Below are 26900 nucleotides of genomic sequence, written 5' to 3'. Positions count from 1 at the left end.
CCACACAGAACCCTGACACCTGCCTTTCTGCTACTCTTTCAGCACCAAGAAATCTCTGAGTGGAGTTGTATTTTCCATCCCTACCCCTGCTTTGCAGATGAATTCTCTTGCTGTCATCTCCCCAACCCCATTTTACCCTTTGCACACAATACTGAAAGGCACGGCTTAAATTAGATAGTATAATATGTAGTATTTAAGTAGTTTTTGAAATTTTTAAAATATAAAAAAAGGAAAAGAAATCTTAGTGATAGATTTTTTAAAATGAGCAAACACATAACCAATATAATATGTCCTCATTAAAAGTATATAAAATAGGGCCAACCCCGTGGCTCACTTGGGAGCACAGCGGCGCTCCTGCTGTGGGTTTGATTCCTATATAGGGATGGCCAGTGCGCTCACTGGCTGAGCACGGTGCGGATGACACCAAGCCAAGGGTTACGATCCCCTTCCCGGTCACCAAAAAAAAAAAAAAAAAAGGTATATAAAATAAATTTGATTGTAAAAATTGTGGTCCATAAGTATTAAGATTTTTATTTTCCCAAATTGGTCTATAGAAATCCCAATAGACTCTTTCATAGAAATTGACAAGTTGATGCTAAAATTTACAGCTGATCCTAATAGTTCATGGATTCCATATCTGTGATTTTGCCTATTTGCTAAAATGTATTTGTAACCCTAAAAACAATGTGGCACTTTTGCAGTCATTCTTAGATATGCACAGAGGAGTGAAAATTTTATGGTGCCCAAAATGGACATTCCCAGCTGAGGTTGAACAAGGCAACACCCTGTCTTCTTGTTTCAGCTGTCATACTGCAGGGTGTCCTTTATGTGGACTGTTGAGTGTCATATTTTTACATTTTTGTGCTTTTTGTTGGTGATTTTACTGTTTAAAATGCCTCCCGTGCATAGTGCTAAAGTGCTATATAGGGTTCCTAAGTGCAAGAAGGCTATGATGTGTCTTATAGAGAAAATATGTATGTTAGATAAGCTTCATTTAGGCATGAGTTATAGTGCTTTTATTTGTCAGTGCTTTTTGTTTGTCAGTTCAGTATTAATGAATCAACTGTATACGAGTATATTAAATAAGATGTGTTCAAAAAGAAACACACAGAAAACAAAGTTGTATATCGACCAGTTAAAAATGTTGTGACCAGAGGCTCACAGGAACCCAACCCTGTTTTTCCTCTAGGAGCAATGGTTTTATTCTAATTCAGTGTTTGTGATAACATTATAAAACATAACTACCACAACTAATGGGAATGGACTGTATATGAAAATGCAAAGGGCCTAGAATAGCCCAAACAACTTTGTAGAAAGTTGGAGAGTTTATACTGTCTGATTTCAAAGTTTACTATAAAGCTGGAGTATTTAAAACAATATAGTGCTGGCATACAAATAGACATATCAATCAGTGGAGCTGAACTGAAAGTCCAGAAATAGACCCATGCATATGCTCTCTCTTGATTTTTGACAAAGCCTTCAAGACAATTCAGTAGAGAAATGTAAGTCCAAGGGCCAGCCTGTGGCTCACTTGGGAGAGTGTGGTGCTGATAACACCAAGGCCACGGGTTCAGATCCCTATATAGGGATGGCCAGTTAGCTCATTTGGGAGAGTGTGGTGCTGATAACACCAAGGCCATGGGTTTGGATCCCTATATAGGTATGGCCAGTTAGCTTACCTGGGAGAGTGTGGTATTGACAACACCAGGTCAGGGGTTAAGATCCCCTTACCAGTCATCTTTAAAAAAATAAAAAATAAAAAAAATAAAGAAAGGTAAGTCCAACAGTTAGTGTTGGATCAACTGGGTAAACATGGAATAAAATAAACTTCAACATCCGCACACAATGTGCATGAATTAATTCAAGATAAGATCATAGTCCTAAGCACAAAAATGAAAATGATAATCTTCTAGAAGAAAATATAAGAGTGCAAGAATATCCTCATGGCCTTGTGTAAGCAAAGATTTCTTAGAGGAAATGACAAAGGACTTGTATCTAGAATATGTTAAAAACTCCTACAACTCAATACTAATAGATAAATACTAATAAATTTAAAAAACAGGTGAAAGTCTTGAATATATACGTCACAAAAAAAGATTTATAAAGGTCAGTAAGTCAAATGGAAAAATACTCATCATTAGTCATCAAGGAAATATAAATTAAAATAATATGATTCTACCTCATGCCAAATAAATTGCCTAAAGTTAAAAAGTGGAAATTTCAAATGTTGACAAGGATATGAAGCAACAGGAACTTGGTCAATGGGTACAAAGTTACAATCCGAGGAAAGAAGTTCTGGTGTTCTGTGGCACAGTAGGGTAATTATAGTTAACAATAATGCAGCATATATTTCAAAATAGCTAGAAGAGAGGATTTTGAATGTTCTCACCACAAAGAAATGATAAATGTTTGAGGTGGTGAATATAATAATTACCCTGATTTGATCATTACACAGTGTATACATGTATTGAAAAATCACATTGTACTCCATTAATACTAGTATGTACAATTATTATGTGTCGATTAAAAATTTTAAAAATAGACTTTAGAAAACATGTGAAAGATAAAAGGCTAAAAGGGAGACTCTTGAGAGTTGGAGGGCATCACAAGGCTTCTGCTCCCCTTCTTGATTCAGCTAGAACAGCTACCCTTTTTTTTTCCTTTTTTAAATACATACTGTCACTCTGTAAGATGTCTTGAATGAAGACTTATATAGCTAAATATTTTTGTAAACAACTTATGCATCATATGAACTAGCAGAAGATGAGCTAATTCAGTATTTTCACTATTCAGTATGAGCTAGTTCAGGCAAGCTTTGACTGTCACAAGGAGCGGAAACAGAAGTGGAGGAGATACACGAGATTCTGATGTTTGTCTCTAATGCACAGTTACTGTACTTCTCAGTTGACTCCAACCTTAATAGATTTTTTATTCCTTCAGGAAAAGGAGAATCTTTGTAATTTGGAAAAGAAATACTCCAGCCTCTCTGGGGGAAAAGGGTTTCCTGTTAGCCCCAATACTCTAAAAGAGGTAAGCTGTGATTTTATATGTCCACTCATGTCCTTAGAAGTCAGGAGATGTACCTCAGTTTTATGTGATTAGCTGAATAGCAAAAACACTAACTTACATAATTTGTGAAAGCACTCTATGCTTTGATGGTTTTCCTGCCTTTCATTACTTATGCTTTGAAGGATTTTAAGGACTATCTTTGTGTCTAATGCAAATGCACATCGTCTGTGTGTGTGTGTGTGTGTGTGTGTGTGTCTACTTTTCTTGGCAGTGACGTTGGGGGGTAACTTAGAGTTTCAAAAAATTTAGGATCTAGACCAAGATGAGTCTTTAATTCTCCTCTTTCCTTCCTTTAATCTTCTCTCTCTCCCCCTCCCCTCTCTTACTTTACTTCTTTTTCTCTTGAGTTTTATAGAACATGAACCCCCCCCCCCCAGCATTTTGAGAGATAGTCTGGTTTCTATCTATTCTCCATTTCTTCCCTCCCCCCACCATGTTGTTTCTGCTATTTCCCTCCTAAACTGGAAACTCCTATTTACATTAAGCTATACCTACTCTTTATCCCAAACATTCCTCTTTCCCTAAGTCCCTGTCACCACTCTTCCTCAATACTTCTGATAGAGCTAAGCTGCTAGAATGGTAGACTTTTTTAACCATGATTTGAAAATTATCACCTTGACTGAGAAAGAAAGTAGTTTTCTTTGTATTTATTCTTTTTTCTAAAAAAGCTAAGAAAAAAGCCTTGCTTTCATAAGAATTTGCATAACCAAAAAAACTTTTATTTATAAGTTGCTTATAAAAAGACAACAGAGTTAGGAATTCCTACATAGAAAATATTGTTTTGTGTGTAGGTATGTGAAATAAAATGCTTATCACAATAAAAAGTGTGACTAAATATGTGCCTCAGAAGCATTTTGTGAAGTATTTCTACAAAAGCTTTATTAGATCATTGAGATTCATAGTCTCTCTCCATTATTCAGAACATGGAACTGACAGATTCAGTGAACAAGGGGTGGTGGTGGATGGAATGTCAGGATAATGTCACCAAGGCAGGTAGGGGCAGATCTTTTGAGTCCTGTTAAGTTCTATTTTATTTATGATGGGAAGCATGAAGTGGTTTTAAGCAGGGAGGTGACATTATTTGATATCCATTTGTTAAAGATCACTCTGGGCTGCTCTGCAGATACTGGATTATGAGGAGCAAGAGGAGATGCAGGGAAACTAGTGTGGACATGGATGCGAGTAGAGACTGGAGACACTGATGGCTTGAATTAGAGAAATGGCAGAGAGATGGAGAGAATTAGCTGGGTTAGGATATATTGTGGAAGTAGAGTTGACAGCTCTTGCTGATAGATTGGGTATGGGGATGAAATAAATAAATGGAGGGACCAGGAAAGATGCCACTATTCCAGTTTGAATAAGGAGGTGGATGGTGGGCGTCTTTTACTGAGATAGGGAAGACTGGGGAAGGAATAGGTTGAAGAGGGAAGATTTGGAGTTTGACTCCGGACATCGTGAGTTTTTTTGATTTGATGGGCTCTACGGTATCTTCATCTCCTAATAAAAGAATAAAATTTTTCCTTTTCTGTTAAGAAGTTGGTCTTTCTTTTTCCTGCAGACTTCTTGGTGTCAAAAGTACATTTGGCTCTTTGACTATTTTTCTGTGTCTGCAGCTCTTGGTCTTGTTTGTAGTTCTGTGTTCTCTTTCATGTACCAAGCAGACTTGACTCACAGAATATTGCGATTTTCTTTTTTCTTTTTTTCCTTGTCATTCTGCTGTCTTTCATTCTCTCCTTTTTTCTTGTTTTTAAAGGAGTGATGAATTATAACCTAACTCTTTTAAAGAGTTCCCACTTTTGACAAATAGCATACATTTTTGAAGCAATTAATTAAGTTGTACAGTCTATGCTCATGTAAGGAATATCAAACCTTGGCTTCGAACATTCTACTATCAAAAACTGAGCAAAAGTATAACTCAAAACTGTTCATTTTCTTTCTGATTCATTATTGTAGATAAAATGAAATTTGATAACCAAATTGACTACTTCCTTTCTTCAGTTTAACCTTATAAAACTTTACATAATATTTGTGCCCCTTTCTGAAGTACAAGACTTCAATACATTTAATTTATAAACAGTCAACTCTAGCTTTCTCCACTTTATCATAATTGTAAGTTCTCAGTAAAATCCTTGATTTCCAGCCTGCAGTTTTTGCTTCACCAGCATAGTAATATCTTGCCTTTCCTGGAGCTACTTTTTGAAAAAAATAATGGGCTAATAGAAGAACCCAAGTGTCAAATTTAACTTCACTTTTAAAAAAGAGATGTTATTTTATACCCTTTATTCTTTTTTTTTTTTTCTTTCCATGTTGTTTACTGGTGTGGCGAAAATCTTGTGTAATTAGTTACTTTCCATGAAAATTTACAAGTGCCTTTTCCACAAATATAAATTCAGGAGTTTTGATTCTCAGAGATTTTGATTTATGGGTATATTATCTCTAAGCTGAAGCCAGAACTGAATTATTGAGTTCAAAGCTAACTGGAAATTCTCTGTCCTGGGGGTAGAGTTGGGGCTTGGGGAAGGTGCCTTGAATTGAAACATTCTGCAGTTGCAGCTCCACCTGAGGGCCGTCTGTGTGTTCATGTGCATGTGCACTAGCACATTTGTTTCACTAGGGAAGGCTTGTCTGAGTGAGAGGATAGTGTCCGTTTTATTCTCATTTGATTGAGATGCCTAAAAGCTAGACTCCATTACAAATAAATTACTGTCACATCAATGTTTTCTTAGTGCAAAACCCAGCAGTCCTCAACCCACTTTTACTCACACTCTAATTCATCAGGAAACAGAAGAAGAGGGGAAAACTCTAAGAATGAAGATTTGTGGAAAAGGCTCTTGAATTAGGGAGTAAGTGATTGCATTGCTGATTTTACATCTCAGATTTTTAGCTGCGTGATAATTGTAAACATATGTGTAGTGAGTGACAACCTCATTCTGTCACCAGAATGAATGCTGGTACCCCTGGATATTTTTTAATTGAAGGTGTTGCGTTACTTTTAATATAGTCATCTTGATTTCACCAGAAAAATTATGTTTAATGTTTGGAATGCTATTTTTCAAGATTAAGCACCGTAAATCCATTTTAATTGCTGATTATTCCCTTAATGAAACATTTGATAATATCACAGATATCTGGCTGTGCCGCTCTAAGCTAACTCCATTATACTGGGAACATTAATACTCTCGCATGCCTAAGCTCTTGCTTTCTTTGTGTTTAACTTCTGAATTCCTCCTTTTAGGGGTATATCAGTGTAAATGAAATTAATGAGCCATGTGGCAATTCCACGAATCTGTCCCCTTCCACTCAGTTCCCTGCTGCTGCTGATGCTGTTGCCACTGAGCCTGCCACCGCTGGGCTGGTGAGCCAGCCACAAAGTAAAGAGGTGTGTTGGCATGCCGTTTCATTCATTCACTGCTTTTCCTCATGTCAAACATTAACCCACAGTGACGCGGAAGGAGGAAAATGAGGAGGGTGTGTGTGACAAATATATGTCTGTGTGGCCAGAGGGTCAGAGTGATGCTGAGTTTATAAAACATACCAATTTGGGGGTACTACTTAGCCAATTAAATTGCCGGAAACCATGAAATGTATGGTACAGAGTAGAGTACTGGAAGAAGTAAGTTCAAAGACATGAGCTCTGTGTCTTAGCACTCTAACCTGACCTAGTTTTCTTAGAAATTAAAAAGCCTTTCTAAAAATGTTGGTTTGAATCACCTTTCCAGTTTAATTTTGTTTTCTATTTTGTTTTGCAATGTGGATATTTCTTAATGTTAATGTTATGCTGCTTTAAAGCATTCTGGGGAGGGGCCAATAATAGTCAATTAAAATACCTTCTAGGGATCCAAGTTGCTTGCAGTGTGGGATTTTAACAAGAGGCTAACTTGAAAGATACTGGCCATTATTTGTGACTTCTTGATTAAAATATAACAAAACAGAACAATCAGATTATTGATTTCATTTTTTTGTCTTATTCTTTCAATTCATATGGACACATATATACCTTTTCTTTCTCCTGTAAAGCAAAGATCACCTGTCTGTTCTGGATTTATGTTTCCTTCCACCCTTTCTTCTCATCCTATCACTCAACCTCCATCAGCCCCTTGGCCCGAAGTCATGGCTACATCTGTTGATCCCTTCCCTTTAAATGACACTCCTCCTCCTCTACCAGCTAAGAAACACAGAAGGCAGCAGCAGCAGGAGCAACAGGTAATCAGGACTTTAGAGTTTGGGAACTCTACCTTGACAACCAAGTTACTTATGTGGAATCTTTTCTTCAACTTTTCCAAAGGTTTTTTTTTTTTTTTTTTTTTTTTTTTTTAAAGGGAATTGGCATACTCCTTTGCTTTTTTTTTTTTGTTGTTGTTGTTGTTGTTGTGTTGTTTTGGTGAGGACACTTAGTATGTTCTAAGGGTGTTGGGATTATTACAAAGTTTTGAGACCTTGATTGTCCTCATTGGGCTTTTGATGTGTTTGAACCAGTTTCACATCCTCAGGCTTCGGTTCCCATTCAACCAAAATATTACAATTTATCTCAGGTATTTCTCAAAATACTAATATGTATTTCCATAAAATCCATGTATAAAGAGCTGTGGTGTCAACGCACATTATTGAAACTATAAAAATAGACATCATCCCCATGCTATGTTTCGATATTTGCTAAACGTTTTACAAATATCTCTTTTCATCCTTCTAACAATCCCATGAAATAAGAATTATCTCCATATTGAAGTTTAGGAAACTGAGGCTCAGTGTAGCTAAGTAGCTTGCCCAAGGTCAGATCACTAGCAGTGCATTTGGTCCATACGACAACAGTTTCCATTGACCAGGTTTTTAAATAAATAATTTAATATTCTAAATGTTGCTCTCCTTTTAGTATACTCAGTATATGTTAATGCTTGGGTATTCAAAAAAAAAAAAAAACCTGTTTTGAGACTCCCTTTCAACTATATCAAAATCCTATAGGAATTTGGCCCAAAAGATTCTAAGAAGTCATGGTCACTAGATCCCTAAAATAGGTGAGCCTTGGTTTGTGATGCCCAGTCCTTACATTTCTTGAAGGAACTGTTACTATTTATCACCTTTTGTTAAAGGACTATATCTCCTCACTACTCTTAGGTTACTGCCATCTGGGCTGGTATAAAAGAGAATTGGTGAAAAGGTGAATCAAAGAAGTGGAGAATGGAAGAACTAAATACCTTCAATTTTAATGTTACGTTTATTTCTTTAACACTTCATTCAGGGTAAAAGACACCTCTAGTAGCAAAACAATTACAGTTTTCAAACCAGCTGTTTTCTGCCAAATATCTGTTAGACTGTGTTTTCAACGGGTTTCTTTACTATTTTATTGTTACCATTATAGAATATTAGGAAGTTTTCAGTTTCAGAATTTGTGACATTTGGTCTTAGTGGGAGAAAGGTTAAAGTGTTCCAATAACATTTTTCTAATTAAAATGAGCATTAATCAGCCAGACTGCAAAGTATTATTATCGTAGTGTGGACTATCTGGCCCTGCATTCTAGCTTTGTCACTTTCTAGCTGCATGACCTTGGGCAAGTTTACTTAACCTCTCTGTACCCCAGATTTTTTATCTGGAAAATAGGGTAGTTTTAGGGATAGTAATAAGGGTTGCAGTTCAGGATTATTATAAGAATCAAATGAGATATTGTATATAAATCATCATATCTGTCACATAGTAAGCTCATATATTAGCTAGTATAAGCAAATAATTATAAAGTTAACATGCAGATATTTTTGGTGATCATCATGTTGGAAGGCTGCTTATAAATTTGGTAACCCATATTTGCATTAATTTTTATACATTTCAAAAGCCTGAGCTTAATATTAAAATGATCAAACCTAAAGAATCTTTAATTAGGAAATCACTTTACTATTGAAGACATTTGAGGAGACAAGAAAAATTTGAGTAAGTGTCAAGTTGGGAAATATCTTGCCTTAGAAATCTGAAAAAGATGCAATAGTCAACAGGAGAATTTTTAAGTGCATAGGGGCTCCTTGGCCAAGATCTTTTCAAATTAAAGAGTAACTAGAAGGATGCCTTCTATGGAAACTTCATGTGGATTTGGAGTGTGTTTATGTGACTGGAATATTATCACAACTTTCAATTTCCCTGTTTACTCGTTCTTTCTCTTCATCTTCTTCATTCTCCCCTTTCATGTCCTTTTCACATGGGTATCTGTGCCATCACACAGAACTGTCCAGACATACACGGGGAGAGCTGCTTACTTACTGTGTCCACTGGCTATTTTGCCATCCACACGGCGACCATCATAATAATTTGTGAGGCACTAAAGAAGTGAAAGATGGGTTTTTAAACAATTGTCTAGGTTCAGTAGTAAATTCTTCTACTGTCTAGTATCTTATCAAATGCTAGCCCAAATCTGTTAGTGAACACAAGTATAAGTTGAATAATTTTTAAAAATAATTCTGTGTTAAAATTCCAAAACTTCTTCATAAATGCATAATTCTTCATTTCTTCAGTGATCTATTTCAGTTAGTCAAGCTTTGCTGTTTTACTTTACATTTGCATTTAAAGCACTTTAGAAGTCTGGAAGAAAGGAAAAAACAGCATAAAGAAGGCCTCTATCTGAGTGACACTTTGCCTCGAAAGAAAACTACACCTTCCATCTCCCCACATTTCAGCAGTGCTACTATGGGGAGAAGCACCGCCCCAAAGGTAGGACATGGGAAGAACCACAGGCTTCACATTCCGTGGGTCTTCTTGTCACTATATTGACAAATGTGCAAAGGCCTTCAAGGAAATGCTAAGTAATAAGCTATTAAATTTGCTTCTGAAACAGACATCATAACTAAATTGCATTTTCTATTCTATTCAGAGGACATTTGGAATTGTACACTCTGGGGCCAAAGAATGTTGTCCAGGGTGTTTTCTACCACCACAACACAGGTGATGGGTGGCATTCACTTATATGACAGATTCCCGTGGCTACATCCCAGTTTCAGAAATAAGATAGGATATAGGCTCTGGGTTCCAGGAATAACAACAATAAATATTTATTGAGTTATTTCTACATTCCTGACATTGGGCTCAGCCCTTTGTGTGGATTGTCTCATTTTAAAACCCAGCAACACTATTTGGTAGTGGTAGTAATTATCATCCCAATTATATGTGTGGAGAAACTGAGGTGTAGGGAAGCTAATCGACTAACCCTCGGTAGGTAGTGGAGCTGGAATGTGAACCCATATGCTCTGACGCCTACAGCCTCCTCTGAGGGTCACTGCAGAAACAAAGAACAAGGCAAGTGAGAAGGAGGCTCTGAGTGGGACAGATTTTTGAACCTTTCCCCTGTACTTAATCAGAGTAACTTTGTTTTCATCTATTTTATAAATTGGTGTTTAAGTATATTTTATTTACGTGAAGGATTTGCTATTTTAAAAGAATGATAAAACCACTGGGCTATTAATGGAGTAGTTTTCAGCCTCCTAGATAACTAGGGTAGATGCATTTGTGGAAATGTAGATCTTCCCTGTCCTTTTGCATGGTGTGCATGCGTCTCGGCCCTGCCCTGCCCTCTGCTTGTTATGCATGAAGAACTTTCAGTCATTCTCTCAGGTGATTTTGGACAATGTTTTCCCCACCTGTCTTCATTTTTGGAATTGCTGTGTTTGGAGGAAGTGCTGTGAGGTTGAGACTGCTGTGAAACTTCTTGGAAGGGACAGTGACTGGCCTTTACCATTTAGCATCAGCAAATGGGACACAAAGACCTACCCTCACACACTCTACACTTGAAAAGGGGCTGTAGACACAGGGATGAGGCCATTTCCCAAATGGCCATTGGTACAGTTTGCCTGAAACATTTCCACCTTGTTGTCACAGGCTCACCTGCCCCTAGGACAGAGCAACAGCTGTGGCAGTGTGCTTCCTCACTCGCTGGCAACCATGACCAAAGACTCAGAATCCCGGAGGATGCTCAGAGGTATGATGTACCTTTTAAATTAAATATCATGGTCTTTTGTTAAGCATTAGAATTCCTTAGGGAGAAGGAGTGAGAATGGGGTTGGGGATGATTAGAGAGGGAATCAACCAAAGTCCTAGATGTTATTCTTAATGTGTTTCCTTTGGGGAGGGATGTGTACAAGGGTACTTCCAAAAGTTCATGGAAGGATTTGTACTATCTTTCAGTTCTATTTTCCATGAACTTTTGACAGTGCCTTGTACATATATCCTTGTTGTTATACCAGGGTAACGTTTCTTGCTCATGTATATAGTTGGTACCTTTCAAACATACCCATTGTCTTAGTCTTTTTTCTGTGGCTATGAGACTGGGTAATTTATAAAGAAAAGAAGTTATTTTGGCTCATGGTTCTGGAGGCTGGGAAGTTCAAGATTGGGTGTCTGCTTCTGGTCGGCTTCTGGTGGGGCCTCCTGCTGTGCATAACACAGTGGAGAAGGGGAAGGGAGATGGGGCTGTGCAAAAGGCAAAACAGGAGGAGCAGCCTCACTTTAGGACAACCCGCTCTTGAGGTAAATAATCCAGTCCCACAAAAGCGAGGTCCCCTCACTTCTCCCAAAATTAACCCAATCCCAAGAGAGTGGCATTAATTGCTCTTAATGACCTAATCACAACTTAAAAGCTCCACCTTTCAACACTGCCACACCAGGAACCAAATTTCCAGCACATGAATTTCTAGGGAACACACTTAAACCACAGCACCCATTGTACTTTATAAATTCAATTGAACTCTCAAACCAGAAAGGCCCCTAGAAAGTTACTAACTTTCCAATTTGATTGGTAGAAGGAGAAGAGAGACCACTGAGATCCATGTAGATGACCAGGGCCCTCAACCAAGCTCATGTACCTGATTTGTGGCTGAATCACTATTTTAAATCAGCCTTGTGCTAAATAGTCATTGAACTGACACAGTAAATATGAGTAGAGCACTAGTGGCCCCGAACAAATTTCCTCAAGGATTTTAATGTACGTTTGAGATTTTATACTGTGTAGTTAGGTTTCAGGTGGACTTTGACTCTCAGCTTATTTTCTTTGTCATAATACATTGCCTTTAAAAGGGGTTCTTCAGTAGTCTTTGTGGGGTTAGAAGAAATTACTATAATGTAGTTCCAGAGGTGAGCTTCTTGTTGAGAGGATTAAATTTATTATATTAACATAGTAGTTTAGGTCAACAACTTATATTGATGATAACTTTTAAGCAGGCATGGTGCTAGATACCAAGAATGACATGATCTTTGCCTTTGAAATGCTTATAGAAGGATACATAACAGATGATTTTAATAAAATGTGGTAAATACAATGATGTAGGTATGACTGGGATATAAATGGTGTGATGGCAGACATTTGGTTTCCAAATATGTTCTTGCATTAATGGGATTGAAACCCTTCCCTCTAAGCAGGCTGGAATTGAGTTCTCACTGCTTGGCCTCTCTGCTAATAGCGCAAGGGATAATCACTAGTTTCTCATTGGGGAGGTGGGAGGGAAATTAATGTATATACACACAAACACTCATACATATATAGATCTTTATGTGTGTGTATTTATAACATTTGTGTGTGTGTGTGTGTAATATCTATTACTTGAATAAGTTTTTCAAATCATTACTAGAAGTGACTTAAGAGTTAGTAGAGGTTGTAGTATTTATGAGAAATTTATAATGCATTAGGGTACTTCAAAAAGTTTCTGGAAAGATTTGTATTATCTTTTAATTCTATTTTTTCACAAACTTTTTGAGGTACCTTCATATAAGAAAGATTTACACTGGTAATAATTGAATCAAGTACATTTAATTGAACTCTAGTTTTTTTTTTTTCATAATTTCTTAATAAGCTAAAAATATCTCTTAATATTTATAAATAATAAAGATAAACGAGCCTTTCTATTTTGGCTTTCATTTATCACAATTAACTTGTGGGTCAAGTCTATTTTCTGTTGAAGCATTTTCAGTAATATTAATAGACTTCTTTTTAAATGTGTTTTCCCCACTGGCTGAAAACATCAAAGCTTGAATTGGCCACAACATCAACAAAGACCATTCAGCATATTCATGTGCTTTATGTCTTACAGTGATTTAGGGAAAGATCAAGCACTTGGGAAAGAGGGTGGGATCACAAATTAGTATACTCTATGTTGAAAGTATTTTCTCAAAACAGAGAGTAAGAAAAACTAGACCTTAGTAGTAAATGGATAGATTTGTAAAAAACCTTATCATGTAAGAGTTTTCTTGTGAGAGTATGGTGAAACTGAAGGAATGTTTGATTTCTATTTTTCTAATCTTTGTTTTTTCTTCACATAACGGGAATCTCCATGCTAGTTTCACAGAGGAAAACAGCCAGTTCCCTGGGTCACATTATGGATATACCCTTCGCAAAATCTATTGTCTCTGATTTACCTTTTGTGCCCTTGTTCTTCATTTATATGTCTTTGGTACACCTGAGAAGGCTGCAGTTTCAGTCTTACTCTGCTGCAGCTCTAAAGGGGTGTTCCTGTTAAAGAGTTTCATGGGCTGCTGCCAGGACAGCTTCTGAAGAAACAGAGTACTGTCATGTGTGTGTTGATCCAGGGAGATGTGTCATGTGAGGCCAGCCCCGCCTTTGGCTCCCCGCAGCAGAGGAGGAGCGATCAGGGACTGCAGTTCTTAGAGCCATAGTAAATAGTTAAAATTGGCAGAATTTTCTACACAGTCCTTACTGGTGGCCCACAAAGACCAGGAGGAATGAATCATAATTTCATTTAGAATTGTTTCATTAGTACTTGTTGGCTTCATTAAAATAGCAAATGTGAGTATAATTCCATGGTTTTGAAAAAATTGTACCTAGCACATTTTTAATAACTTGAATTTAGTAGACTCTTATCATTTTCTTTTACTTGTACAATTAACTTAAATTCGACATTTTTTTGCTGCTATTCATAATGGATACATCAAGGACAGTGGTGTAAGTATAAGCCTTCCTCAGTGAGCACTGTTGTAATAGAACTGGTGTGAGTCCACGCAAACAATGAACTCTGAGAGCAGAGCTTAATGCAGAGAGGCGAGGAACTGCACTCCTGAAGTTGTAATGGTTATTGGCTTTTGTACAACTTGTGACCTGTTCCTTTGCAAGCTTTTGAATGAATGAAATCTTTGTCCTTTTGTTTTTTGTTAAATGCAGGAAAGTCCAAGAAAGGTATGACAACCTCCTTGTGTGGTGTTTTTGTTTCCAGCAAATGTCAAAAAGTCATTGTCAAGTCATCTTTAAGAAATGATCAGATTTAAAACTGTACAGTGGTGGATTTTTAGTCTAATGATTATTCCTTTTACACAATAGAGAAAAATATTCTCACATTTGCAAGAAACACAATGCTGGGTGCAGCTGCAGTTCACTCACAGGCAGCCGCATGACCCTCTTAATTTTGCCTTTTTATCGCAAGGTCAGACCATGCAGGAAACATGAGAGCTATGGGAACATTGTTTTGTAAGACTCAGGTCTATAAAAAGAAAAGAGTGGGCATTGTGATGTATATGGGCTAAGTGTAAAACATGATGTTTCTCCTTTATAAAGGCCAGGGATAAATAAGGCAGCGTACAGTGGGGGGATGGGAGGATTTAGGAAGCTTTTACTTATTCATTCCATATAAGCCCGTTTTATAAGAAAAGACTTAAGTGACTTGAATAAGTAAGATGGTGACTTGAATAACTAAGATGGTTATTACCATGGCTAGGTGGTAGAGATGTAGGATGTTAGAGGAACTGTTATGAAGTTCGGTGGACTGTGCTTCAAATAGTAGAATGGCATTTTACAAACCTTAGCTCTTAAAAACTGTCTGCTACTGTTTGGAAAAAGAATTGTTTTATAGATATAATCTTGTTTTTATTCTTTCTATTTTCTGGTTGACAATTATGTGTGAAAGATTTTTTTTTTCCTATAACAAACCTCTTTTGACTAACTATGCATGTATCATAAGTCTTTTTTTGTTTTAACTTTTTTCTCTGTAATCTTAGATTTAATCTAAAAATGTGAACATCGTACCTTGTTAATCTGGTATTGTTACTAACACCACCAATGATTGCATGTCGGAAGTATTGTACATTTTTCCTGTCCCCATGTCATCTTTTTTGATCTTGTATCTTTTTGCCTTTCTTTACCATTGTCCTCCCTCATCCCTGACTTTTCCTGTGCCTTCTTCCACTGTGGACTGTCATTAGGAAGAATGAACTCCTCAGCAGGTGAGCTATAGTAGGCTGAATTGTCAGAAATCTGGTTAGTTTTATCTTCTTAAACCCAGGTTATATTTTAAGTCATCTCTTCTATATTAAGGCCCAGGTAACCATATAAAAGTATATAACACACATTTGGATTATATTGGTATGTGTCTACATATCTCACAATGGTTAGCTCACAAAGGACTTTTCAGGTCCAATTAGCCAGAATTCATAGAGACCAGCATTAAAAATAGTCATAAGGATAATTGGGCCTTGCACATCTATCTGATCTGTTGGCTCTCCTGAGAGTAAAAAGAGCTGAGTTGGGTTTTGTTCCTTGTACGTGCTGTGATTAGCAACAAGTCTCAGGTATTATCAGGTCTCGGTTTATAAACCTGATAAACTATCCCTTCAAACAGTTATTTCTGTCTGGATAGGAAGGATTTAGAGCATTTTCAAGGCACTTTTTACTTTTTAGTTGCTTTCCCACTGCTGAAGTTATTCTTGCTACATAATTAAAAAACAAAAACAAAAATTCAGTAAGTAGTCTCACGGGTTGGGAAAGTCTCATTTTTTCCCATTCCAGTTTCTTTGCTCCACCCCACAGAAGAGATGCATTCCACTTCCTTATTTAGCCACTTCTATAGTTAGAATTCATAGATGAAAAAATGAATTTATTCAATGATTCTGTTTTGTGACATCTATATACTAAATAAACAAGGATGCTGTGGTGAACAGGACCTCTGCCATGTCTTCCTCCCTGATAAAGCTTACACTGAGTGCAGGCTAAGCCCAGCTTATAGCTCTTCTGGTACTCCTTCCCTGCACCAGAAGTTCTTCTTGGGCTTCCTACCAGGTTATCCGCCCCCCGCAACTGATCCCCTGATCTTCAGTGGTGTTTCCTCTATCAAAATTATCTATGCCTTTGGGTGGCCAGGCCAGAGCCTGAATCCCAAAACCATCTCTTCGGAATCACACTGGTGAAATTCCAGGGTCACAGGAAAGGGGTCCATGACCTTATTATAATTGCAGGGTTATCTTGTTTTTTTTTAATTTGTTCAGCAGACAGGAGGCAAAGCCAGGTGACATTTGGATTCACTGTGATAGTAAAGTGTTGCCAGTTAGCAGAAGTGAGTAGCTCCATAAGGTGGACATTCCCACTCACATTGGATCCACAGGAAACAAAAATCCTGTGTTAGGAAAGATGTGCTCATTAGTCGTAGGCTTTTTCATTTAAGTTGTCATGAAAATGTAAGGTGCTTATCCCACCACCAGAATCTCTGGAAGTTTCTTTCAGACAAAGAATCAAACCTCAACAAATAGTGAGCTAGTGTCGGGAATTTATGTTCACTATCCTTAGCATAGTACACATTGTGCAACCACTGAAAAATCTGAATCATTTTAGTTTACCATCTCCCTTACCTGAGGTCATATCTTTGTTCTCTGATCCTATGATGCTTTTGAAAACAAGACAAACAAAAAGTTCACACCTTGGAAGATCTGAGGAGCAGGGCATACAGTTGCTTTAAGAAGAAATATACTCACCCTCTTTTCTGCTTTTCAGAGAAGGTGTTACTTTTCTCTTAGGGACTGATTTTTCCTCAATATGGAAAAGTAAAGGACCGGGGAGGTTGTGGCACATGCCATTGCCAGGGAGATCATTCTCGTGCGTTTTAAATTAGGGATTTGTTTTCATACTAAAACAAGGAGTTGTTTTAGTTGCTGCCAGTGTGAAAGTTTTATATGCCACAGCCTTTTTTTGAAACCACAAGGAAATATACATGTGTGACCTTTTCAAATAATTTCTGGGTTTTATGCTGTTGTTATTGTTCTCCTTTTCATAATGAATAATTGGAAACAATTTAAAAGGAGCAATTAGTAATTCGAAAAGTTCAAATATCAAAGGTAAATACAAGTGTTTGAGTAATGAATTATTTTGCTTCTCTTTAAAGAACAAAGTTATGAGCTCCACGCTTATAAATGGACTGGCTTCATTCAATGCTATATGCTTTAATCATTACAATTAATGATACTCCATTTAGTCTCACTGTGTGCTTTTATGTTTTGCATCTTTCCTGAGGTAAGTGATATGTGGCTTTAAAAAATATATACAAGGGGTATTTTAGAAAGTTCATGGAAAAATAAAATTAAGAGATAATATAACTCCTTTCATGAACTTTTTGAAGACTCCTCATATGTACAATATTTACAATTTATAATGGCAGATTATATTAAGAAAACTTATTTTCCCAGAAATGCCTTAATCTGAAATAACATATTTTCACTTACATATCTGAAACTGCTCCAAATACTAATGTCATGAAAACTCTGCATGAAAATAAAATCATTTTACAGAACTTTTGAAGTACTATGCTTTGGTAAAGCATCATGGATATGGCTTCTGTTTTTAAATGGAAATGTTTAATCAACAGCTGAGGAAGCTGTTTGGAATTACTTCCCTTCTTTCACCCTCTTGCCTACTTTTTGGCCATTTCATTACTAATTAAAAACCTCAATGAAAAGTAGGTAAAAATAGTACTTTGAACTTTCAAAAGGAGAGAACAGAGCTGAGGTTACTAGAAGTGGAAAAGGGAGAGGAGGGAGGTTATGAGAAATTGGTAAAGGGCCATAAAAAATGATTACATTGTGTAAAGTTGAATATACTAATTATCCTGATTTGAGCATCACATACTGCACACAGGTATGGATATTCAATGCTGTACCTCACAGATACATACAAGCGATTATGTTTCAATTTTAAAAAGTGCCTTTAAAAAAAAAAAGAAAAGTAGGTAAAGCACAAGAAAAGAAATGAAATTCAAATGGTCCAGTTGTAAACTCTTATTAGCTCTGGTGATATCTCCCTGGGTAATGGAAACTACTCAGGTAGACATTTGTCTTATCAGGGTAAAAGAGATTGCAAACAATAGTACCAGCTTAAGAAAAGTTTTTCATTAAGTTGAGGGATTCATTTATCAATTTGATCCCAGCTTCCTGAGTAAATGATAAATAAAGAATTGAAAAGAAGAAAATTTGATTTGTAATGCCCCAAATCAGCTGTCAGAGAGCAAGCCATAGCAGTAAAACTAGGTGAAGCCGATAACCGAATGTGCCAGCTGACCAAGCTCCAGGATAAGGAAAAACCTCTTATTTAGGTGCTTTTGGTCCTGTTGATGACTGCTTTTTCAAGTAATTGTGATCATCAGCTAGCTGAAGGCTGATTGTTAAGGTGGGAAAAGAAGAGAGCTTTTATGTACAGTAATTGGGAGGAGCACAACCCCTGGCGGGATTGTTTACCCTGAATGTTTTAAATAAGTAATTGGCAGATAAGAAAAATTGAAAAGAGAAAGAGAGAGAGAAACGAACAGTGTGGATCTTTAGCAGATTAAAAGTGTTAGTGATGGTATGAGATATATGTGACTCAAATCCTACACCTAAAAGACCCACCTGCTATTTTATGACCAGATTGAGTGCTCCTTAAATTTGAATACTGTTAAAGAAGTGACTGCCCTAAAACCTTTGTGTCGCTTGTCACTAGGAATTGTCTTGCCTTCTCTTGAACACAGCTGTTTTTAGAGGATTCAGTGCCTTTAATTGTGTTTCTGTTTTGTTTCCTTTGTGTTTATGTGTGTGCCAACGTATTATTCTCATTCTGAGATGGAGGAATGGCATAGGAAAGTGTCAAGTGATCCCACCGACAAATAAGATCGCTCGCAAGACCTCTTCTTTGAAACTCTTCCTCGTACTAAGCACGATGTTGTTTCTTTGATCTTCTTGGCTTCAAGACAAATTAGACTAAGGCCCAAGTTTCATATGCAGATGTTTCTGGTTGCAAGCTTGAGTCTATAGACTTACAAGATTCTAAAACTGAAAAATGAAGCATCCTAACATATTTATGGCTCTTTCCTTAGGTTATAATCACCAACAGATGAGTGAAGGACATAGGCAGAAATCTGAATTTTACAACCGCACAGCGTCTGAATCAAATGTCTACTTGAACAGTTTCCATTACCCAGATCACAGCTACAAGGACCAGGCTTTTGATACTTTGAGCCTAGACAGCTCCGATAGCATGGAGACCAGCATCTCTGCTTGTTCACCCGACAATATCTCCAGGTAAGATTACTTACGGATAAGGTTTCTGGTTTGGAAAAGTCCCTGCTGGTTTCAAAAAGCAAAGTCATCGATTTGGGATATTGTACATGTACAGGTCCAAATATTTGAGACATAAAGAGTGTACAGTGCAGAAGAGGATTGGATATCACGGTAACCTTTGAAAGTAGTTTCTTTGTATCTTGTGTGACTTAGCAAGTCAGACATCATGTAGTCTATTTTCTCCCTCTACCCACTTGCTTTCCGCTTGGGGTTACATGGATACTGTGCTGCAAAACTGATTTGCACCAGACTTCATTTGCACCGCTTTTAATTAAATAAAGGAATAATTTCCAACAACAGAGTCAGAACTTTGAACTTATGAAGTCAGAACTTCCTACCCATATGTTTTGTTAAAAGGAAAGCTTTAGTTATTCTGTACCTTAAAATTTTTGTAAGGATTTAACAACTCACATCTGTATTTATACTTTGAGGCAACCAAAAGTGATCTTATGGAATTTTCTTACCTAAAATATAAATCTGGTCATGCTACTCCTCTTCTAAAGCTCTGATGACCCCTGCTACCTACTGAACAAAGTCATACCCAGAACTTGGCATTCTAGACACAGCCCACTTCCTGTTCATTCTCTCTCCTGATGCACCTCACAAAGCTTCTTATAAATTGCAAGGGTGACAGACTCTCAGGTCTCTGTGCCTTTGACCATATTATTTCTTAACATTTTCGCAATGTATGAACACAAAGTCAGGGCTTAGTATCAGTGAAGGTTGTATTCAGAATACTATTCTTTAAACCAATTCAATAATTTTAGCAGAGTGGAGGTTCTATGCAGAATTGACTCTCAATTACTGTTTTCTAAGACTTGAGACCTATTTTCTGAGCATTATGTTTGTTTACAGTATAAATAATGATGCTGAAGAAGCAAAAACATTGACTCATATAACTTTTCTGGTAGTTGGGAAAATGTTGTCTCAACAAAAAGTGAAGGGCAAATGTACCCACAAGGCTGAGTAATTCTGTATTTCTGCAAATGGCTTTTTATGACATAATAAACCACAAGACCAAGGTTACGTCACTAGAATTTCAGCATGGAATTACCTCTTTAATAGACTTATAATTTGGTGGTATTTTAATACATCATTTTAAAAAATGTTAAGAAGAACAAATTTTTTAGTCCTTTATTCTTCTTTATAACAATCTTCAGGAAGTTCTCAATTAAGGATGCTTTGTCATATTACACATTCCAAGCACTAGTTTTTAATTGCCAACTTTCCTGATGTTTATCACATTATCATTCATCATAATAATGGGTAAAAGCTTACCTTAGAGTAACATGAATTTTTTTAAGGTGGCACAAGATGAGAAATACCTTGTTTTCTCTCTCTCTCTTTTACACACGACCTCTTACAAGCATCTCCTACTTTGGCTTCAATTTTTTGGCATTCAAAGGATCTGATAACACAGTGAAATAAATACTGTTAGCAATTTCAGACCATGGAGACTGGTTACCTGAGATTGCTAGCCACAGCAGGGTCAGTGCTATGTGAAGCAACTATGGAAAATTATCTTGGCCACACACAACTACTTGCCGGGAATTATCATTCTGCAATAATGATGTCGTAGAAAGAATTAAGCAACAAATATTTCACCACACACACACACACACACACACACACACACACACACACACACGCATAACTGTGAGGTGATGGGTATGTTAATTAGCTTGATTGTGGTAATCATTTCAAAATGTATGCGTATACCAAAACATCACGTTGCACACTGTAAATATATACATTTTTTATTTGTTAATTATATGTGTATTAAATAAAGCTGGGGGGAAAAGACAAGTAAGGAAAGAAAATGGTAACCAGTGAAATCTGAATAAACATGGTATAAAAAAGGGACAAAAGGAGGTTAGTTTGTTATTGATGAGTTGGTTTTATTTAATTGGTGAGTTTTTAAGACCTGAGACTTAGTGAAATTCAAATTATTTCCAAATTAATTGGAGACATAAGACGAATCTGATGTGACAGACACTACAGAATATAAATATAATTTTGTGCTATCATATGACCTACGTGCTTGTCTTTGACTTTCTCAGTTGGGCCAGTGAATTTTGTCCATTTTCCATACATGCAGTCATGTATTCTCAATAAAGGGGAATAAGAATGTCTGTACAAAAATTAAAGTGTTTTTTTTTTTTTCTTGAATTCTTGCTAGTTGAAGAGAACAGAACTTACCCTTCAGTACCTCCCCCAACAGCTGACGGAAATGAGAAGAAATTACGGTATTCTTCTCTTTCTCAGGAGAAAACACCTGGGTAAAAATTGGCCCAAGGTAACCTGCAAAGTGTTGCCTAATTGTTATGCTTCTGAAGATCCCGGATTCCCAAGATAGTTCCTCTCTTTGACAGATGTTTTGCAGTAGGGCTGGCAGTGCTCATTTTATGATAAACCATATGCCCTGTGTTACTGTGGTGTTTTAGCTCTTCAGAAGAACTATTAGCCCTAGATTTGAACCATCTTAGGTTTGATTTGATCAAAAACTGACAATCTGGGGATACTATATTAATAATTATCTATAAATAAGAGGGCTCTGTTTATTCATTTTATATGAACTTTTATAAATTAATTTTTATATGAATGTGTCCAACAAACACCAATCTTGACTGTGTGCCAGGCTGTACGCTCTGGTGGATATAGGTACGGAAGCCTGTCTGTCCTCAAGAGAGTCCAGTAAAGGAGACACATACTTAAATGACTTTACAAGTGTACACACATAAGGAACAACATTGCTCCTCTGTGGCTGGAACATCAGAATAAATAAGTTTTGACCTGGGTCCCTCTTTTCCAGGATAGTCAAATAAAATTTTAGCAAGTGAAAAATAAGTTTTTTGTTTTGTGTTAAACATTTCCAAGTTTTTCTCGCTCTTTTAGTTATCCTAACTGTTCTCACAGCTTTCACTCTGTTTCTTTGTGTTTTGTTTTTTGTTTTACTTCTTTATGTGATGTCTTTCCCAAAAGGCATTTCTTTTGAAGCCCTTGAATCTCTTTATGCAGATTCCTCACTGAAATGGTGGGTAGGTATTATTTACAAAACTGGCCACCACCCATCCATTGCACCTATGGAGTCATTTTTTCATTGGCGCCATCGTTTAGGAAATTAAATGTCCACATGTATCAAGTCACAACAAAAAGCAGCTGGTGATACATATTCCCCAATTGAATGAAGTGACTTCAAGCATTAGGTGTCACTTATATAGAACTTTGGTGATAGTCTTGTTGGGCTGACATCTCTGCATCATTGAACTAAAGGGAAGACCTCCCACGGACCATCATTTTTAGACTTCGGAGGAAGCGTTTTGAAGTCACACCTAGTAGGATTTGATTTTGGTTTATTTATTTATGAGTAAAGCAGTTTACATTGGTGTTATTTTGCTTGTCTATATATTATCTCCTAAATTGAGGTAAGTTGGTATCACCTACAATTTTCAGAGTTGAATTGATTTGCCTTTTCAGGTAAATAACATCCTTTAAACTGTTTATCCTTGGATTTTGTCATGCATCTCCCTTGACCCTGTGTGTGTGTGTATGTGTGTGTGTGTGTTCAGAGAGACTTATCAATCTTAACCAAGACTCTTAAAAGGCTCTTATTTTTGATTCAGTGCCAGCACTTCAAATATTGCCAGAATAGAAGAAATGGAGAGACTTTTGAAACAGGCTCATGCAGAGAAGACTCGGCTTCTTGAATCCAGGGTAAGCATAATGCCTTTATGCCGGAGGTCTGTGATGTGGTGGTGCAAGGAGCCTGCACTTGACATGAGGAAACGCTCCTCCTTGCTGAGCCTTAATAAGCGGTGTGGTCGTGGAGCAGTCACTCAGCCTTTCTCAGCTGCATTTCCTTATCTGAAAAGTAAAGGTTTTAGATGGTTTCTAAGCCCCTTTACTGCACTACAGTTTTCCGTAAATTGAAATATATAGGGTGTTGACATAGACTGAAATGAATTCTTCAAATCATATTTTCCCTTTGACAGCCATTCATGTTCCCACCAAGGAACTGGGAGAAATGTCGTGTCCTTAAGCTTTCTTTCTTCCTAACCAGCTTGTGCGAACTGCACTACTGTAATATTTAAATTCCCATATTATTGTGTCTGTATTTCTAGCCAAAATCTGAACTTCCTTAGGAATCCCCCCAAATGCCCTTGCATCCTGCCCTACAGGGCACCTCCTTTCCTTTTCCGGCTTCCCCATATGTTTCCTCTGCAACCTTCAGGCAGGAAGCTGCAGAGCAACAACAGGAATGGGAAGGACTGATGACCTTAGGTTAGAAGACGGCAGTCTAAAAAAGGCGACATCTTATGACCAGTGTTGGGTGACAGTTTGTGAGGCTTTTTATTAAAAACTGGAGAGTTGTGGTCATTGACATGAAAGACTGAATATAGTCACAAGCTGGATTTTCACTTAAGACCAATATTTATTTGTTCATTAAATTTAGTGGTTACATTTCTGCATATGATGATTTTGAAAGCTATGCCAGAGGTGATTACGGATTATTTTAGTCTAGGTTATGCATTGTAAGAGACTAGACTACAAACAAAGAATTGCCTAGTGAGAATTTTCTTTTCGATATTAGTTGGAATCCTCCAACTATAAAAGTATTTCTTAAAATAATCATTGTTCTGCATAACAATATTTAGGAACGAGAAATGGAAGCCAAAAAACGAGCTCTGGAAGAAGAAAAACGACGCCGAGAACTCCTGGAAAAACGATTGCAGGAAGAAACCAGCCAGAGGCAGAAGTTAATAGAGAAGGAAGTAAAAATAAGGGAGAAGCAGAGAGCACAGGTTGGTCGATCAATCCGAATGGAGAGGAGTAGGTTGCCCCCTGGCGGTCGTCCCGTAGAAGACAGCCACTGTGTGTTGGGATTGACATGTAATGGTTAAGAGTGAGTTAGTGTGCGAAAAATGTTAGTTTATTTCAAAACTCTGAAGGAACTACCAAACAAATGACACTTTATTTAGTCATGCACAGAACATTTTGTTGGGAGAGTCAAGTTTTTTTCCTACCCATTCTTTGGAGAACATTTAAAAGGAGAATATTTTTTGAGCAGCTTTGAAATATGCAAAACAAATCTGAATGCAATACCCAAACTAAAACAAATAATTTGCTGCTGAAAACAAATACGAGTACACCACCCAAACTAAAACCTTTGGCTGAGGAAGGGAAGAGACTCTTTTAAGCCACCTTTTAGAAGCAAACATTTCAGAACAGGGTAATTTTACCAGCCCGGTGTCTTGGTGGTGGTGGTGGTGGTAGTAGTGTTTTGTTTTGTTTTTTTCTAACCACCGTATTGTCACAGTGTCCCCTTTGCTACACCGGTCCACAAACCATGTGCACAAGATTATGGAACTCAAGCAAAATTTGGGAAAACCACCCATTTTGTTTAACTTCCTATCTTGATCATTGTATAGTTTGAATCTATTCTTACTACTATAGCTGCTTACATAACGCATGTTTTCTGAGGAACTAAAATAAAGTTCTGTTAGGTACCATATAATTTAAAGCTCAAGTGAGTTTTGTCAAGGTTTATTAGACTCAAAGACAAAAGATATCCTTTCCCTTACTCTTTATAGTTACTGGCAGTTTGGTAGTTCAAGAGCTAGAGACTACCTATAAGATTTTGTGTGGGGGCTGGCTGGTTAGCTCAGTTGGTTACAGCATGGTGCTGATAACAACAAGGTCCAGGGTTTGATCCCTCTACCAGCCAGCCACAAAAAAAAAAAAGATTTTGTGTGCTTTGAGGTATCAGTAACCCTGTGGCATCTGTCTGCAGTCAAAGTACCACAGAACCAAAGGAAAAATAGAAAGTAAAACTTGTTTATTTTATTTTATTATACCCAACATCTGCCAAATTCTGATTTGCAGGGAAGGTCATGCATGTCTGTTTAGTATCTGAAGCCAAACCAAAAAGCACAATTCTGTTTTAATCCTGATTATAAGTTTTGCCTCTAAGCATATAATTAGGTCATTTTCCCCAGGGCAAAGGGAAGAGGTTTTTAAACAGGATAAAATAAAACACCATTTGAGAAATATTGCCTATGGTGTTATGTGCTTCCTAGGTTAGCTGAACCTTTACTCCAGTCATTAGTAAAGAGAAGACATCTAAGTATATCCCTTTGGGGTCTGGTCCTGGACAGTTCAGCTTTGATTCCACATCTTTATTTTTGCTTCACTCTTCAGAACATGCATCTCTGCCCTCCATTTCTGTCAGAGTGTATATAAGCTGACATGTACAGTCTGTGGGATCTTGGGAGTGTTGTACTTACTAAATAGTATTCAGTCAATCATGTCACTTCTGAGGTCATTTAAGGAGAACTATTGTTAAATTGTGGCAAGAAGAACTCCAGGAAACATTAAAGCAAAGGAGTCCTCATCTGCAAAGGGCAGCCCAGATAACTTCATGCTTTATTTCCCAGTGTTTGTTAAGTGCTAAATACCTCCTTAAAGCTAAGATAAATGACATTTTTCCATTTTCTCATCTGCCATTCTCAAGGAATACAATCTATGGCCTGGGTTTATCAATGACACTCCCCAGCCCCTGTATTGCAGCATCTTTCTCAAAACACTATTCACTTTTGAGACTCCAAAATGATAAGCGCTTTGTTTATTTTAAGCTCTCATGATCATGTGGGCATTTTAAAACTTAAGCTTCACACTAAATTTCCACTTCTAAACATCTGAAACAAAACAAAGAATTAGCTTTAGATGTCCTGAGTTTTGCACTTTTCCAGGCTCGTCCTCTGACTCGCTATCTGCCTGTCCGAAAGGAAGACTTTGATTTGCGGAGCCATGTAGAGACTGCTGGCCACAATGTCGACACCTGTTACCATGTATCAATCACAGAGAAGACCTGCCGAGGATTCCTCATCAAAATGGGTGGAAAAATTAAAACGTGGAAAAAACGTTGGTTTGTTTTTGATCGGAACAAGCGAACATTCTCTTATTATGCAGGTGGGTGATTAAAAAAAGCTTAAGTGATATATTCAAATCAGGAACCCTCCATTAAAGAGCAAGGGCAACTGAAATTTACTATAAGTAGGTAGGTTGGAAAGTAATAGAATTAATGGCAATATTGGCTTTGTATATTATTTTATATTCAGAATATATATCCATTGGTTAGAGCAACAGTGTTGATAACACCAAGCCAAGGTCATGGGTTTAGATCCCCATACTGGCCAGCCACCAAAAAAAAAAAAGAACATATAGTTTATATGATATGAATTCTCTTTCTGGAAATAATATATACTATATGTTACTTTATAAAGTGTGAATTAGTCTATTCTGGTTCTGAAATAAACTCAAGTGCCCAATAAATAGTAAACAGCATTTGTTTTTTAGATAAAATTTTGTTTGATTGATTGATTGTCATATGTCCTATTTAAGTCACACACAATTAAGCAGCCCTATCTCACAGTCATTCAACTACAGTTTATAAACTAGGATGGTCTTTTAAGCACAGAGTAAAGCTCATCTCTAAACTAGTGAA

General features: G+C 37.1%; 1 protein-coding gene across 2 annotated transcripts in view; it reads left to right on the top strand.

The window, feature by feature from the left end:
* Positions 1–26900, top strand: part of PHLDB2 (pleckstrin homology like domain family B member 2) — a 107898-nt gene that overhangs the window by 76697 nt on the left and 4301 nt on the right. For both annotated transcript variants that reach the window (XM_063104922.1, XM_063104931.1), the window contains exons 8-15: positions 2941–3030; positions 6305–6448; positions 9620–9760; positions 10922–11021; positions 19153–19357; positions 23020–23110; positions 24052–24198; positions 26146–26365. In XM_063104922.1, the coding sequence (XP_062960992.1) occupies positions 2941–3030; positions 6305–6448; positions 9620–9760; positions 10922–11021; positions 19153–19357; positions 23020–23110; positions 24052–24198; positions 26146–26365 (1138 nt within the window). The remainder of the gene's footprint in view (positions 1–2940; positions 3031–6304; positions 6449–9619; positions 9761–10921; positions 11022–19152; positions 19358–23019; positions 23111–24051; positions 24199–26145; positions 26366–26900) is intronic.

Source organism: Cynocephalus volans, chromosome 1 (assembly GCF_027409185.1).
Source record: "Cynocephalus volans isolate mCynVol1 chromosome 1, mCynVol1.pri, whole genome shotgun sequence".
Taxonomy (NCBI): Eukaryota; Metazoa; Chordata; class Mammalia; order Dermoptera; family Cynocephalidae; genus Cynocephalus; species Cynocephalus volans.
The sequence above is the reverse complement of the archived record's forward strand: the minus strand, read 5'-3'. Positions and strand labels throughout refer to the sequence as shown.